Genomic DNA, 15985 nt, shown 5'->3' with positions numbered 1-15985 from the left:
AACCAGCTGCTTTCTTCAGTTAAATGATACAATGTCTAAGGCATTCTTATAATTTGTATACTGTACTCAAGAGCACCAACCATTTGCACTCAGTTACTTTCAATTCAATGCTGCACTTTTGCATTTTTCATAACCTCCCCCTCCAGCAAAAAAAGGGCAAAACTGTGTGTGATTTACCTTATTACAATTTTTAGAAACTTGGCAAAGAGCACTGCTTGACATACTGTCTTTATCTGGCATTCCTAAAAAAAGAATACAGAACATAAATACATACTGTACATTCTTTAAGTGACAGTGAAGATACCTATCAGTAGAATAGGGTATCTGAGGGTTCAGTACTTTGATAACACACACATTAATCTGCGATTTTTAAAGAGCAAAACATTTATTCAGAAAGAAGTTTCCTTAGTAAACACAAAAAAGACAAAAAGCTAATTTGTGTCAATATTTTAAACAGCTTGCTAAGCACAGTACTTTTTCAAAACTTAATACCTGAAGCATGTATACAGGAGTTATTTACGCTTTTTCATTTAACATTACCTGTCTCTCAGTACATGGCAGTAAAATGTGACATTGAGTTTGCACTAATTAGCAATGCTATGCTATGCTATACCATTATCCTGCAAAGAAAACATACTGAACATGTAACATAGGGGACAAAATTTGCAGATGCAATTGCTAGCCATCAGATATTGCCCTGCTTGGCATCTAGATAATCCCTAGCAAATAAACAGAAGTGTTTTGATTTACGTAAGTGATGAATTCCAAAGGCTGCCCTTGGATTCATGTGTACAGCACTATCCCACAGCTTGACAGGTTCTCATGAGGCAGAGACGTAACCAAAATTATTTAGCTATGTAACAAAGGTTAGAGAGCAGCATGTTTACTGCAAGCTCAAGCACTAACCTAGATTCTACAGCCAGTTGTGTAGCCCATCCTAACTAAAAAAATTGAGACAGTTTGTTATATTTATTTTACTAGCAGGACTCATGGCCATGTTCCATGGAATTCATGTAACACAAGTAGTAAAATGCTACACGACATCATCCACTATGTTTTAGCCAACAGGCAGATTTTTATACAGCTCTGTAAACACTTATATACAGTTTGGAAGGCAGTTAGGCAAGTTCCAAAGTGTTTTCTACTACATGCAGTTAGTTATACTACTGCAGTTGTAATACCAAACTGAATTAAATTTTTAAAGTTCAACACCCAAACCCAGAGAATCTCCATCTCTCCCTCTCTTTCCTTTTCTTGTTTGCTTGCCCACCACCTGATATCTAATTTCTCATACTTACTGTCATTGTTGGAGCCAGTTTCCATAACACCATAAGGAGGAGTGAGAAGTCCAGACATATACTGTCGATATTTCTGAAAGACAGCGATGGCACATTCGGTCAGATACGGATGTATAAAGCCATTCAAGGGAATATGTACTATTTACATTTGTGTGTCTCCAGCCTTGTGCTTCTCATGCACACATGAAATATGAGGCAATCAAACGTCTTGACTCTACAAGGTCTGTGTTCTTGACTGGAGCACACACTGCTTTTGTTTCATCCAAAGTTGTGCTAAACCAGTTCCCTCTTTCCTCTTCCCCAAAGCATGACTTTAAGGGTACTAATAAATCAATATTTTACTTAGCCGTGTGATTTCCCACAAAGACTGTTTTAAAGCTCATTTGAAATTACACCACTCATCTGAACTCAAACTAGAAACCTACTTTATTACAGGAATGGAGGCAAGCTAAGGGTTCATAAAAATCAACAGTTTTGGCGTCAGATTTGAAATATACAGGATGTTTTGTGAAAACTCTGAACACTGAAATCCAAGACACTAATTTTGGTTTTCAGAAGCTACAAGGCTATGAAACACACAAACCAAACACCTCACATTATGTATATCCTCACACAAAAACTGTATTAGCAGATGAAACTTTGTAACTGTAAAAATAATGTCCCTTATACCCCTATAAGCTACATAATTGTAACTGATGTCAGCAACTAGTATTTTTCTTCAGTGAATGCTGATGACACCATCAGTAAGGTTCAAAGCTCTGTCTAAGGCTTAGGAAATTCACAGAAGCTACAAAAATAACACCAAAGAAAAATAATTGTCCTTTTATCAAATACAAATCATTCAATGAATAAGAGACACATTTTTGTTTCCAATCACACTATATTACTGTCATGGTTAAGGATAAACAATTATAACTCCCTTTTGAAACTGCCAGAAAACAAGCTTGTGCAACAGGGATGCTGATGTTCAGCGTAAATAGAATGCGTCATACAGTCCTTCAGATGTGCAGTGAGCTCAACATGAACAATCAACCAGCTGAAATTCATGCAGGTTTCAACTAAGCACACATAATAATTGAGACAGAGAATGTCCTTTATAATGCAATTTTAATTTAAAAGTTTTATTCTTTGCTCTATGGAGTTTGGGTGTACTCACTTTTAAAACGTTGCCTGCTGAATTTAAAATGCTTGAATTATCCTTTATACATTTCTTTTTCTTGGAAATGGAAATGAAAATATCATAAATTCTAGCACTAAAGACTGAATGTCTTGCACTCTAAATAATAACAAAAGCTACAAAGATTACATTAATCTTAATAATCCAATCCTATTTTTAGACAAGCTATTACATCGTAAAGCTTAGTAACATATTATTTAAATCTCACCCATAATCCAGCTGAATACTCGTAGAAGCAAATCTATGCTATATCCCTGGTCAGTCACACAAAACAAATGCCATTTCATTTGAGGATAAAACTCTCCTATTTTCTTTCCCAAACCATTCAGTTTCCTATATTCTGCATCCAGTCCCATGCCTGGAACTCAACCAGAGGAAGAACATAAGAAAGAATTATTTTCTCAGTTCAATTAGTAAATCACACATATAAACTGAGGGAAAAAGTCATTTTGGTTGGCCAAATGAAAAAAAAAAATGAAAGTGTGTCCCAAGGGGTTGAAATAACATTTTATTCAAACAGTAGATAAATGCTTTGTTCTACCTTCTACTGAGTTTGGTCTTGAAATGTGATTTTTAGATGGAAAATTGCAATGTTTCATTTGGAACAAGATAAAACCAAATTGTATAGATGTTTTTCTCTTCTTCTTCATCATCGTTCAGCTGATATTAATTTCTTCATTTTGTTTTTCCCAAAATAGCATTTTCCCAGAAATACTAGCCCACATTTAAGCCACTTTTATAAGGAACTTCAATTGTGGGAAGAGAGTAATTTTATCTTTTATTCCCTATACCGTGTCCACAGCCATCATATACTGCATGGCCTTTTTTTTCTGGTTAATTCTCTAGTATTTTTCCTGATTACTATTCTCATGAGGCAAAACATAGAACACAGCATACAATTTCCAAAAGATATGAGGGCACAGCTTCAGAAAAAACCTACAGGCAGAGTAAGCCAGAATTAGATATACAACTTAACAGGAGGCATCTAATCCCATTCAGGCACACCTCATGCTCAGGACACCAAAGTTCACCAGGAACAAAAGCAGAGACTCCTGATAGATAACACAGGATTTCGGTACCACTCCCAAAGATGTCAGCTCTGTCACGTTCTGCATGAAGGTCCCACTCTGCCCTGGGATAAGTGCACTTAGGAGTCTGATACAGCCAACCCTGCGAGCAGTGTTGCCTGTGAAGGAGTTCAAACAGCATTACCAGAAGAGGAATTAATTCAAGGCATGCCCTCAGAAATCTCAGTTATTCATACTCCTCCGGGGCACCTCTGTATAAATGAAACTTCCTTCTATATCTGGGTATCTGAAGGGAGGGCTGATACAACTGCCTACACATGGTCTCTCATGAGGATATCTCAGTGGGTGTGGGCTGACATAAAAGGTATAATTTATGCCTAAACTTGTGTCACCTCATCAGCCAAATTAAATGTCAAGGGAAACTTATTTCAAGGAGTCAGGGAAACACTGTTTGCTGGGAAACCTAAGCATGTGAAGACAGACCTAAGTAATTGCATAAAGATTTGCCAGTATCACATGGAATAATGAAGTCCCAGGCATGAGATCTCTGAAAGCTCAGATAATGAGACCTATCTTGTTACCGTAATGTCTGTAAATGAAAATAAAATTCAGTAAGTTAAATTATACTCATAGGTGGCATTTAAAACCATCCTGAAGATTAACAGACTAGATATTTACAAAAGGCTTTTGCAAAGGTATTCCACAGGTGGTATAAAGCCTGGAAAGGCTTTCCTTATGAGAGATAGCAACAATTATCATTAAATCATCATACACTTGTTTATTACCAGAAGTCTTCAAGTTTTGTAAATCCAACATGATAGCAGTTTTTAAAGCTACATTCAATGACCTATTCACTCTGCCTTCAGATTTCTACCAATTTATAAACTCTATCATGTAACAGCTTAAATAATAGACAATTCCTATATCTAATCTGACAGCAAAAGTAATAAAGACAGTATTTTTTTTCCAGTTGCTGACCGCCTCATACTCATGCAGTGGTGAAAATTAACACGTTTTGACCTTTTCAGCTACTGCTATGGCCTAAAGCAAAGACAACTACTGACAAGGAACAGTTGGGTAGAGGAGAAAAGGAAGAAACAGAATCACACGCTTGCCTTACTGGGAAGGTGTGGGGGAATGGTTTCTAAGGCCACTCATTGTCAGGTTTTTCAGTGTGTTTCTTTGCATGCTCATATTAAGACTTTATTTGTAGTTAGCTGCAGTTTGACTCATAGGTTTTCATGACTATAATAGGTTTTCTTCAACTCTGTGGACATAATTAGATATATTTTTATGTGCTAGTATTTAGAAAGGCAATTACTGTAATGCTGATGCAAGCTATCTCTAAATTCCTGAGAAATGCTTATAGCATAAACAAAGTATATAAAAGATGTCTTTGATCTTTGTGGTTAGTCCCTTCTCTTCTGCTGCAAGTAGTGAAGAGCTAATACCTGTTCACAAACATTCCAGAATAAGCCAGATACACATAAAGAATATGGATGAGCCTTTGTTGTCCATGTTCATTGTATACCAAAACCTTAGCACTCTAATGGGAAAGACTCAGGACTGATGAAGGGAAGACACGTTGGGTATAAAGACTTGAACACAGGTTCCACACCAAATACTCCCCCAAGGGCAGCAGCTCTGCAGTTGGCCAATAAGGGCTGTGTAATAAGGACCGAGGCAGTGATGGTTTGTAGCACTGGGGACTTAGGCTTCTGATGCTTCCCCACGCCACGGTGAATCTACAGATACTAGGAATCTGTGGCCAGATACCAGGAATTAAGTGTCTTGTAACACCGGAGAAAGTTTTATTGACCTCAAAATGGGCTCGGTTCAATACACGATCTCTCTTTTCCCTTCTCTTTCTCCCCTACTCATAATCTCAATCACTGTCATTTTTCACCATTTCTGAGGCCTCCTGTTCTGCCTACCACTAACTAGCAGCAGAGAAGGTGACAAGGCAAAGCCCGCACTACTTGCAAACTTGGGAGTAACACAAAACAATTAATTTCAGGTGTAGAAGTCCTAAGCCAAACATCAAGGTGACCTTTCCACACGTATTTTTCAAAACCTTGTGTAACAATTTCATCAGATGCTCCTTTTGTGACTATTGCCTGAGTTCTGCAATACTCCTGTACTAGCTGTCAATACTTCTACAATGGTTTCTCTTGGGGAATATATGCTGTAGCTTGACAATGTGAGCCAGCTTCTCTATTTTCTTTTGACAACAAATAATTGATCACTGATGCTCTCAGTACAACTCTGCTCTTCCTCTAAGTTGGCAATGAACCACCTCCCTCATGAGCATTACTCACAAGGGCACGCCACTCCCATGGTGCACTGTTTCTGCTCTTTTCTCCAGAACAATAAGAACAAAAGCCCCTGAAAGAAAGAGCCCATGAAGATTTTTGGACCCTCTTTTCACTCATCAAATCAAATGGAGAATGCTGTCTCAAAATCCAGACTTTTGCCATTAGATGGGTAAAATCTCAGGTCATCTGCCTGCTATCCGTTTCTGTTTTCCAACAAAAAGTGCCTAATGTTCTTAACATTTTCACAAAAAAAACCACCCCAGACAAATTGTCATATTGTTAGGGATTTTTTATCCCAATCTTGTTACAAAGGGGAAAACAAAGAACACCCTTGCTTTTGCCCAGTAGTATGTTCTGAGACCCATAGCAGACTCGGCCTAATTCTGATTTCAGATACCGTCTTCCTACAATGTTTACAAATTACCAAGTGTATTGCTTCTAAAAAAGCTCAATCAGAAAATTTCCATACAATTCAGGTCAATGTCACAACTGGATATCACAAGAAGGACCTAACCCATGGCTGTTTAACACTAGATAAGAAATCATTGTTTGAAGCTGGTGCTTCACTCTAGAACACCAAGTATCCTGCCTATTGCTAAATGTTTGCCTTTGTCATTAACAGAATATAAACATCTGTTGTCACTTAAAGTATAGGTAAGAGAACAGAATTGATGTATTTCTGAAGGAAAGTATGAAGACATATTAGGAAAATGTAATGCTGCAATAGCAAAAACATATTTTGTGGAAAAGTAGAAAATAATCCATGTGAAGATCTTACCACAACTTACTGAACAGAAACAGACTGGTTTGTATACGTCAGTCTATCAAGTCATTAAAATGTGACAGACAAGGTCTGAAAAAGCAGAAGTGTGAAGCACCATTGAGTCATATTCAGATAAAATAAATACAGGAAATGCCTGTACCAAAATTGCTGAATCCTGATCCCAGAACAGGTACAGTTTATGTAACAGATGAATCTGCATCTTTTTCATTTACTTACGTACTTACCATCTTCTGAATGTTTCTGCCTGGCTCTAATCAACTGCGCTTTAGATTTTACTCCATCTCTTTATTTTGGAGGCATATATTTTTCTGTCACATTCCCACTTAAATCAATTTATCATGCTTGAAAAGCTCTGTGTGCAGAATCTGCTCTATCACAGAATCCCCTTGATATTTTGTCAAGAAGAAAATAGCACCAAACTCTCTGAAATCACGCCAAATAGCAGACTTGGCTACCAGATAGAAAGCCAAAGATAAGACTGCACTGCAAAAAATCACATCCAAGGAAATTAGAGCATGGGCACTGATTAAGCAAATTACACAGCCTATTCTGCTCCATCTAACTTAAATATAGAAATGCCATCATACAGTTCTCCAATTCTGTCTCCTAGAGAAATCCACTCAGGAAATGCACTTGGGTGGAGACAGGACTTGGCAAGGAGGGGTGGGAAAGATTGCATTTACTTTAAAGAGGACAAAGAAAACATACAAAGAAGAACAAACAATCCATTTGATTTATGTGTTTTCTTTTACTTCAATTGTGTAAACAGAATAGATAATGCATTTACAGGAAAAAAATACTTAACTGCCTTTAACATGAAGTTTGAGTTGTCAAAAGTGGCTGAAAAAGAGCATTATACATTTTCATATTTACTTTTTCACAGTGGTATCTTTAAAATCAAATGATGATGTCACCAACAGTGCTTCAAACTCAATATAAGATCGTAAAAGAAAGCTGTGCTCTCATTCCTTCCTCTTTCATTATCACATGTAGGAGAGAAGCAGCAAATCACACCTTAGCTGGAATTTTCTGAACAATGCAGTGACAGAACAGAACTCATTCTTCTTCAAACTGTTCTGTAACACTAACAGTTGTAAACCTGCATCTTTATTAGCAAAGCCAGCAGATAAATCTCAAAAACAAAGAGCAGAACAACTAAGAAAAGTGTGCTATTTAAACACAATTTTTCTTACCACTACAGCCAACCTTTAAACTTACATTAACAGGACTTAGACCAAGCCAAGTCCGGAATCATCTCTTGGGTCATGCACAAGAGGAAGAACAATTTCCTGAAGCTCAGGCACAAAATACTTCCTTTTACCTTCAGACAGTCATACCTCTTATTTTCACATACACTATTACAATGAGTGGATAAGCACAGGTGTGCTCTTTCAGATGATCTCAGTTTGCAAAACAGGCAATAGGAAACTGAGGCTAGCTTTGTTCAGTTCCTCACCTGGGCAGCTACAGGCTGCCTCCGACAGTATTTCTTCTATATTGTGCGCATCCCTGACTTTTTCCGGAGCAGAGCTTCAGCTGAGACAAAAGGTCATACAAGAGAGGTATTTGTGTTTGCAAAGTGTTTTGACAGAATGGTAAATTCTGTAATTGTGGCAACAGAAGTGTCTTGTTTCTGAACACATATCTAAGCCTGCAAAGCAAGCAAAAAACAAGGATTGTGTGTACTTGGTAAGCTGGAAGTCAGCAAGAATCTCTAAACCAAGTTCCTGTTCCACCCTGAGAGTGCCACCTTGTAAATACGGAAGGCCTGATACATATGACCAAGGTATCTTTGCATGAGTGTTGTGAAACAGACTTCATCTGAAGAAATGGATGTTAAACTAGGTGTGTGCTGCTGTGATAGAGAAAAACTGGAAACCTCCTAGTGCAGGCTGTGCTCTGACAGTGGGCTGAAGTCATACTACTCCGTACTAAAATTCTGTAAGGCCACCACAAGGTCTCTGCAGTAGTTAAGTCTTAAAAGTAGGTTTTAAGTGCAACTTAAATGACACATTCGCCTTATTATGACACTGTGCACAGCAGTGGCTTTATTCATGGTTATAAACAGTTTCTTTTCTTCCCTCCCATTATATACATATTTAAAAATAGATTTGAAACAAATAAAGAAAAAGCAGACTGCTGAGCTGATCTATAACTCTGGTTTTCATATTTATAACCTCTGAACACAGGAGTCTAGATATTTGTTTTCATCTGGAAGGAAATTCTGGGTTAAATATTAATTCCTCTACAATCAATACAAACCCCTTAAGTATTTCACTGGGGTCAATCTAACACTGTTTTTGCTTCTCACAGAAACAAGCATACATCAACTTCCAATACTCATCTAATATCAAAGGCTTCCTTTTCATGGATAATTCTCCAAAGTGATTGTTTCTATTCAATTGCACATAACAATAACAAGGATATTTAAAAAGTGTAAATACGTAAACATATGATTTCCCTTATAACATTAGCTTTTCATCAATGCTTTTAATATATTATTTTGATTACTGTGTGAGCTGCTTTAAAAGCAGTTTGTTCAGCTCCCTCAGAAACACTGCTGAAAAATCAAAGCAAGTACAATACAAAATAAGAGGGGAAAATGTAAAGACAAAGTAAACAATTATATTTCAGCAAGTATGACTGAACAGTCTATTCCTTCCAGTGGATAGAAAAGAGTGTGTTCTGACAGAAAAATCACTCACAATCAGACTGATATCACTTAACAGGACACCTGGGCCTCCAATGCACCCAGCAGTCCTTGCAATGACACCACTGGAATTACCTCATCAGCATAAACCTCTCATGGGTCAAAGCTGCTCAAATCTGGAGTCCCTTCCATGCACACTGTATTATAGTAAATGATGCGTGTGGTACTTCCCCACAGGAGTTCACAATAATGTTTCAGCTATTTTGTAACACAGTGTTTAGTTACATGGTTTTACATCCACATTTACAGTCCAACATCTCATGGCTCTTGTGTCTGAAGTTCCATATAAAGACCTCTAAACAGTCTGTTAAACATAATCTCTTTTTGTACAACAGCATCTTGTCTGAAGATTCCAAAATGTATTGGATGGGAATGATTGACTTTTATCAAACTGAAACGCAGCATTAGTAACAGTGATTCAGCTGTGCCGTAACGTAAGGATTAGGTAAACTGCATTAACACTCTGCAATGCAACAGCTTTATTCAGATGGGGCAGTTTTCAAGGTTTTTCCTACAGACTGACGTGCACATGCAAGTGACTTTCTCAAATCAAAGACAATTTATTTAGCTGCCAGTCCCTCCCCAAGACTGAAAAAGCCCGCACAAAAATGCTGTTCTGCAGCTCTAACCCGGAGTCCTGCTGTGACTGCTTGTCGTACAACCCTTTCCTTAGGTAAAAAAGTAAAGTAACAGTATTCATCTCAGCTTAGCCCTAGAAACATTTTCAAACCTCATGACAAGAGGGGATAGTGAGGAATGGAGGCACACAGGGGTGGGAAAGAAGGAAGAAAGTCCCACTGGAAGTTAAATGTTAGAAAAGAAAGAAAAAATAACAAGAAATAAGAAGGAAAGGAGTGGAAATATTTTAGGGAACAATGGGTGAAGGGCAGGAGGGGAGTGCAATACATAGACTAAATAGACTCCTTCAATCCACTTATCACTAGGAGTGAAGATACTTCAAGGGAGAGGGCACACTATAAAAATTAAAGGACAAAAAAAGAATATGAAGCGGCTTATGGATTTGTCTAATAACAAAGTCCCTCCTCTCTCTTTTTGCCACTGAAGAAGCAGTTCACAGAGTGACAGAAACAACTAGGTTGGAAAAGACCTCTGAGATCATCAAGTCCAACCTATGACCTAACACCACCTTGTCAACTAGGCCATGGCACTAAGCACTACATCCAGTCTTTCCTTAAATACCTCCAGGGATGGTGACTCCATCACGTCTCTGGAGAGCCTGTTCCAATGCTCAATCACCTTTTTTGTGAAGAATTTCTTCCTGATTTCCAGCCTAAACCTCCCCTGGTGCAGTTTAAGACTGTGTCCTCTTGTCCTATCTGTTGATGTCTTAGAAACAGGTATACAATTCCACGACAGGCAGAAGCTTGGCTCCTTAAATCTGGCTGGTGTTGAGACAGTTTAGGCTTAAAGATTATGCAGATTGAGATGAACAGCACATAATACAACAAGTCTGTGCAAATTATCCAGTCACAAGCTTAATCTCTATTTTCCATAGTGAGGCATGCTAAATGTTTGCAGTATTTTTCATTATGTGGCTCTGGGATGTAAATTATAAGAAAAATTAGAAGAAAATAGAATATGTGAGTTTTAAAGGATTAGAACAGTATACACTAGGCAGAGTCCAAACTACTCTGTGATTCTGAAGAGTGACTTGGTTAAAGAAATGATGAAACATTCTCACAGATTAATTCAGTCATGTAAAAAAACCCCCTCCAAATCCTTCTAGTTACCATTTAAAAATCACTCAAATTGTGGATTTTTTCCAATTGAGTTGAGCATCAAGTATATAGACTAGTTTTACTAGTTGACAGCTCAGTGTGGGGAGGAATTTAGTATTAAAAAGCTTTTGTTTTCTATTTATTTCATTTTCTGAATAGGCATTTCCTTCACAATATAATGTATTAACATAAAAAATTGTAAACTTGATTTTCATTCCTCATTATTAGTCTTCATTCTACCTACAATCTGTCATGTTATTTATCATTAAGATTAGAGCAGCATTTGAGATATGCAGTGGGGCACAGTAATGAAAATGCACCGTTGAGTTTCTTAAGCGAAAAAAATCCTAAAGGGATTTTAAGGCTGAACACATTACCAAAAGAGAAAAATGAAACAAAAAGAACATGAGAAAAACGAAGACACAATGTAATGAAAGGTAAACTACAGAACTAAACTGAATAATAATCTTTCCAGAAAAAGAAAGATGGTGAACAGAGGAGAGCATAACATCAGTCTCCTCCTTTGTCAAAAAGAGTCCTGAAATGGGGTCCACCTGTGCTAAGTACTACACACAAAATAAAAGGTCAGATCCTGTCTCTTCCTCCTTCCAAACAGAAACATCTATAGTGCAGTTAGGGGCAGGATGCAAGCAGGCAAGTGACACAGCACAAAAGATGCAGATTGGCACGATTTCACTAAACCCAAGATGAGAATGTTTCACCAGGGATTTTTCTCCACGTAAAGCAAGTATGATTATATTGGAGCATGAGGTAATTGAGAACAAGAAGTTCACAGATTTGGCATTCATTGTAGGACAGACCTCCAAAGGCTGAAACAAAAATGCCTTAGGAAATACTTTCCCATCTTGCTTTCAAATGGTATTTGCTACAACACTTTTGCAGTGAAGCTGTACCACCAAAAAGGGATGCAACTAATAAAAAAATGGAGCCAACCCTGTCCCAGACAGGGTTGTAACTAGATACAACCAGATTCCAAGAGACCCAGCTTTTAAGCTTATGTAGGACTACACAAATGATGATGATGATGATGATGGAAGACTATAAACAATCAACTATAAGAGAAAGAGAAAGGGGGTTACTGATGACTTTCTAACACACCATTGAACTTAGCCACATACTATGAATGTAACAACACAGCAGTTCTGCGAGGCAGTTTAGGAAGGATACTCCCCAACTTGAGAGGCAATGAGAAAAGCTGATTCTTGCACTAAGACAACTTCTGTCAAAGTGGCTAAAAGATGCTCTTAGTGAAACATCTGTGGCATTTAGGCTGTCATTCTGAAAGACCTGACTTTTAAAAGTATATTCTAAAACTTACATTTGGTTTTAAAAGTTATCTATTTGATAGACAATTCATTAGGAACTGAAATAATTTTCTGAACTTCTGTGTTTCCATTCCACTGCAGCAAACAGCCATTTCTTCTGGGTATCCCCTTACACATGGCTAAAAATAATTTCATTAGCATATTGAAATCTCAACCTAACCACTAGATGGATAGATTTCATTAAGTTAGGGCATGCAGTACCAGATCATCAATTTTGGAAGTAAAACATCTTTCTAGTCCACTGTTTTCAATAACTCACTTTTTAGATACCTTTGTATTTCCTGCTCATACCTTACAGAATCATGTTTCATTTTTTTTATTTAAAGGATGAAAAAACAGTATTAAATACACCAGGCTGTCCTGGGGAGGCCCCACCACCTGCTTCACATGAGCCCTGGCTGTTCTTGTTCTGAACCAATTGGAAATGATGTATTACAAGGAATAATATTTACACAAAGCAAACACCAGTACTAGATAAATACACTGTTCTTACATGGAGAGCAAACTAAATTGGTTTCCAGTAAAAGAAGAAAAGTAACAGTGCATGATATTACTGCACTATGATTTAAAGTAATTTCTGTAGATTAGCATATGAAGACAAATGGATTGTTTAAGACTTATATTGCAGATTTTGAAAATCCAACACAGGCAATACAAAACTCTTTGCAAAAAGCCTTGCTAGGAGAATGAAGTAAATAATTGTGAATCTGGCTATGCAGTGGCAGCTGAGAGGAGAAAGCATCTTGTCCACTCATCTTTCTGTCCATTTCTTTAACAGTGCAAAGTTCCTGGCGATTTTCCCAACCTTCTCATCAAAAGCATACCCAAACAAACTTTAATTGTTGTTTCTATTATAATTGTGGCCACCACGTGTCAGACCTCCTGTACTTCGTTCTGCTCCCCTGCTTTCCTAACAAAATGCAAACTTTGCCTAGCAGGCAATTCCTCCCTTTCCCCCCTACTTCACAGACTCTTCTGATTTCAGTGGAAAAAAATTAACCAAATTTGAGATAGGGTTCAAACAGGGTCCTAGAAGCTATACAGAAATTAGTGATAGGAGAGAGGTCCCAAATAAAGTGTCGCTACTAAGAGAAAAGAGGGCAGCACTCTTGGACATGCCACTTCACTGGGTAACAGCCAGCTGGCTAATCCTCACAGGTATAACTCCAAACACCACATACACTGTCTTCCATCAAACAGATACATCAGGGAAGTTATGGCAGTATTTGTAGCAGGAAAGAGCAAAAACGAAAATGAAATAAGCTTTTTCACTCCTCCCTCTCACAGAAAAACTTTTTGATCATTTCCACTGGCTGTGATTATATTCTGACTTTATTTTGCAATTTCAGTTCTTATAATTAGCAATTCTTCTAAGTGTTTTCATTAAGACCATGCACAGATGACCTAAAGTTGTAACTTTTCAGTTTTTTGTGGATACTGGTATTGAAAGTGCTGAGCACCCAAAACCAGGCAGCTCTAGCTTGGAATGCACTGCTATTGCCTACTGTTGCAGTGATGGAAAATATACATGAGCATTCTTATGCAGTCCTGATTTTAAAAAAGCAGGTTTTATTGAGAAGTAATCTGATATACTTCATCCTTTTTCTGACAGCAAGAAGAATGATTTTTGTAGCAAGTGTACTGCTATACTGGGATGAGACTTTCAGTCCCTCTAGAAGACAAGAGGGGGTCACTGGTGATACTAGAGCTAGATGTCTTAATTGAAGGGCTACCTAATTTGCAACATCCTGCACGTCAATCTATTTTTGTAGGGCTCTTTCTCTGTTGTGAAGCAATACAGACAAAGCTTGTTATTGTCACTTTGACACTGTGTATCCACTCACCATTCAAAGAAAGTCTTTATATAGACTATACAGTAAAATAAGCTACAGCATGAGTCACACTGCAAGAGTCCATGGTTCTTGAGTATTACGAGGCACCAGAGGAATCAACTGACTTGCACGTGAGAACAAGGCCACAAGTGTAACTATAGAACTGCCTTTAAGAAATGTTTTGTTAACAGAGAGAAAAAGCTGCCTTCACATCTAGATCCACTTCACATAATTCTTCTGGTATCTTAAAACTTTGGAACTACATTAGAGACAAGTTTTGCAAATCATATTGTAATAAAAATCAAACACATGGAAAATAAGGCAATAATTTTTTTTCCCATTTAATAGAACTATTTTTTCACGTGCATTAATTTCTGTTTATCTGATCTGTTTTCCTTTGGCAGTACTGAGGGGAATTCAGTGTCAAACAATGAGGAAACTGTACATACATGCCTAACATATTTAACTGGCTAGTTTCCAATTTACAAGTATTTCCCTACATACTGCTAGTTCCTTGTTTAAGGAACATCACAGAATGTAATTTTAGCATTATACTGTCTCTTCAGTTTTATGAACTTCAGACTTTTGTGAAAATCTTGGTATCTTTTAGATAAAACGGGCACTGTTATCTCTGTCTGTTGTACAAGATTATTCCTTGCATATCTCCTATGGAGTTGAAGTTCATGATATTCACCTGTGTCGGAATGAATGCCCAGCTGATATCAATTAACAGTTTCACTGGCTTCAGCAAAGCTGATTTGCATTCGTTGATCTGTTCCAATAGCACTAATGATCATCCATGTTCAGATAAAAAAGACCCATTGTTCACTAGCTAGTACTGAAGACTAAATCTCATGAGATCACTGCCATATTCCCAAGTATGCCATTCAGTCACTATAATTGACATTTGAAACAAAACAGGTACAAACTGGGAAACGTGATGTCCGACTACACTGTAACCTTCAGGAGACTCCTTTTTAATTTCTGCAGTGGGAAATTTCATCTTTGGGAAGGGCAACTTGAATACAGCCTACATTCCAGCCGTGTCCTGGCCCTCTTCTATTCCCAGGCTCTGTTTCAGTGCCATACCCAGAGGGAACACGGATATGGACAGGACTTAAAAAGGCCCCCACCACATCCTTTGTGCTACAGAAGAATCACCTAGCAATTTCAGAAATTGTTTTCACCTCTAAGCTTTAGGAAGTCACAGGTTCCAAAAGTAGTAAACAAGAACTCCATGAAATAGAAATGACATATTGTCTTGTCCTTCTCATGGCAAAATCATAAATCAAAAATTCACATCAGTGGCAACCCATAAGTTTAGCAAACTTGACAGCTACTACAGATCTGATATGATCAGAAAAAGCAGCATGAACAGGCTTGCAGATCTACTGGATGACTACACCGGCCAGTAAGTGTCAGCAATGCTAGCTTCAGATAGAATCCTTCCTGCAAAGAGAAACAGTGGGAAAATCCAGACAAGAAGAAAAAGTGCTAGTGCCTGAATACTTGACAGGGAATTATTTGTCAACGATAGCATGGATAAAATCTGGTCTCTTAAAAAGGAAAATTGCTGCAAGTGTTCAAAGGTGTCTTTATAATAAAGAAGTCAGCAAGAAAGAGCAGATGTAACCTAGATGCCAAGCAAGACCAAGGCTGCCAGCACAGACCTGCTGATTTGCTCTGCCTCAAAACAGAAACTAAGGGTCTGATGCACCTGTGTTACTCCAACTTCAGGCCAGTGTGACTTTTTTTT

General features: G+C 37.7%; 1 protein-coding gene across 5 annotated transcripts in view; it reads right to left on the bottom strand.

Annotated features, from left to right (window-relative positions):
• The window catches only part of RAPGEF4 (Rap guanine nucleotide exchange factor 4), a 159581-nt gene that overhangs the window by 82048 nt on the left and 61548 nt on the right, over positions 1–15985 (bottom strand). For all 5 annotated transcript variants that reach the window (XM_042040579.1, XM_042040581.1, XM_042040578.1 and 2 more), the window contains 2 exons: positions 1299–1371; positions 178–242 (listed from right to left, as the gene is read on the bottom strand). In XM_042040579.1, coding sequence (XP_041896513.1) covers positions 178–242; positions 1299–1371 — 138 coding nt within the window. The remainder of the gene's footprint in view (positions 1–177; positions 243–1298; positions 1372–15985) is intronic.

The sequence above is a fragment of the Corvus kubaryi genome, unplaced genomic scaffold (genome assembly GCF_017639235.1).
Source record: "Corvus kubaryi isolate FWS band 111438036 unplaced genomic scaffold, C.kubaryi_AGA036_p1.0 37396, whole genome shotgun sequence".
Classification (NCBI taxonomy): domain Eukaryota; kingdom Metazoa; phylum Chordata; class Aves; order Passeriformes; family Corvidae; genus Corvus; species Corvus kubaryi.
Note: the sequence above shows the minus strand (reverse complement) of the source record. Positions and strands in the feature narration are given on the sequence as shown.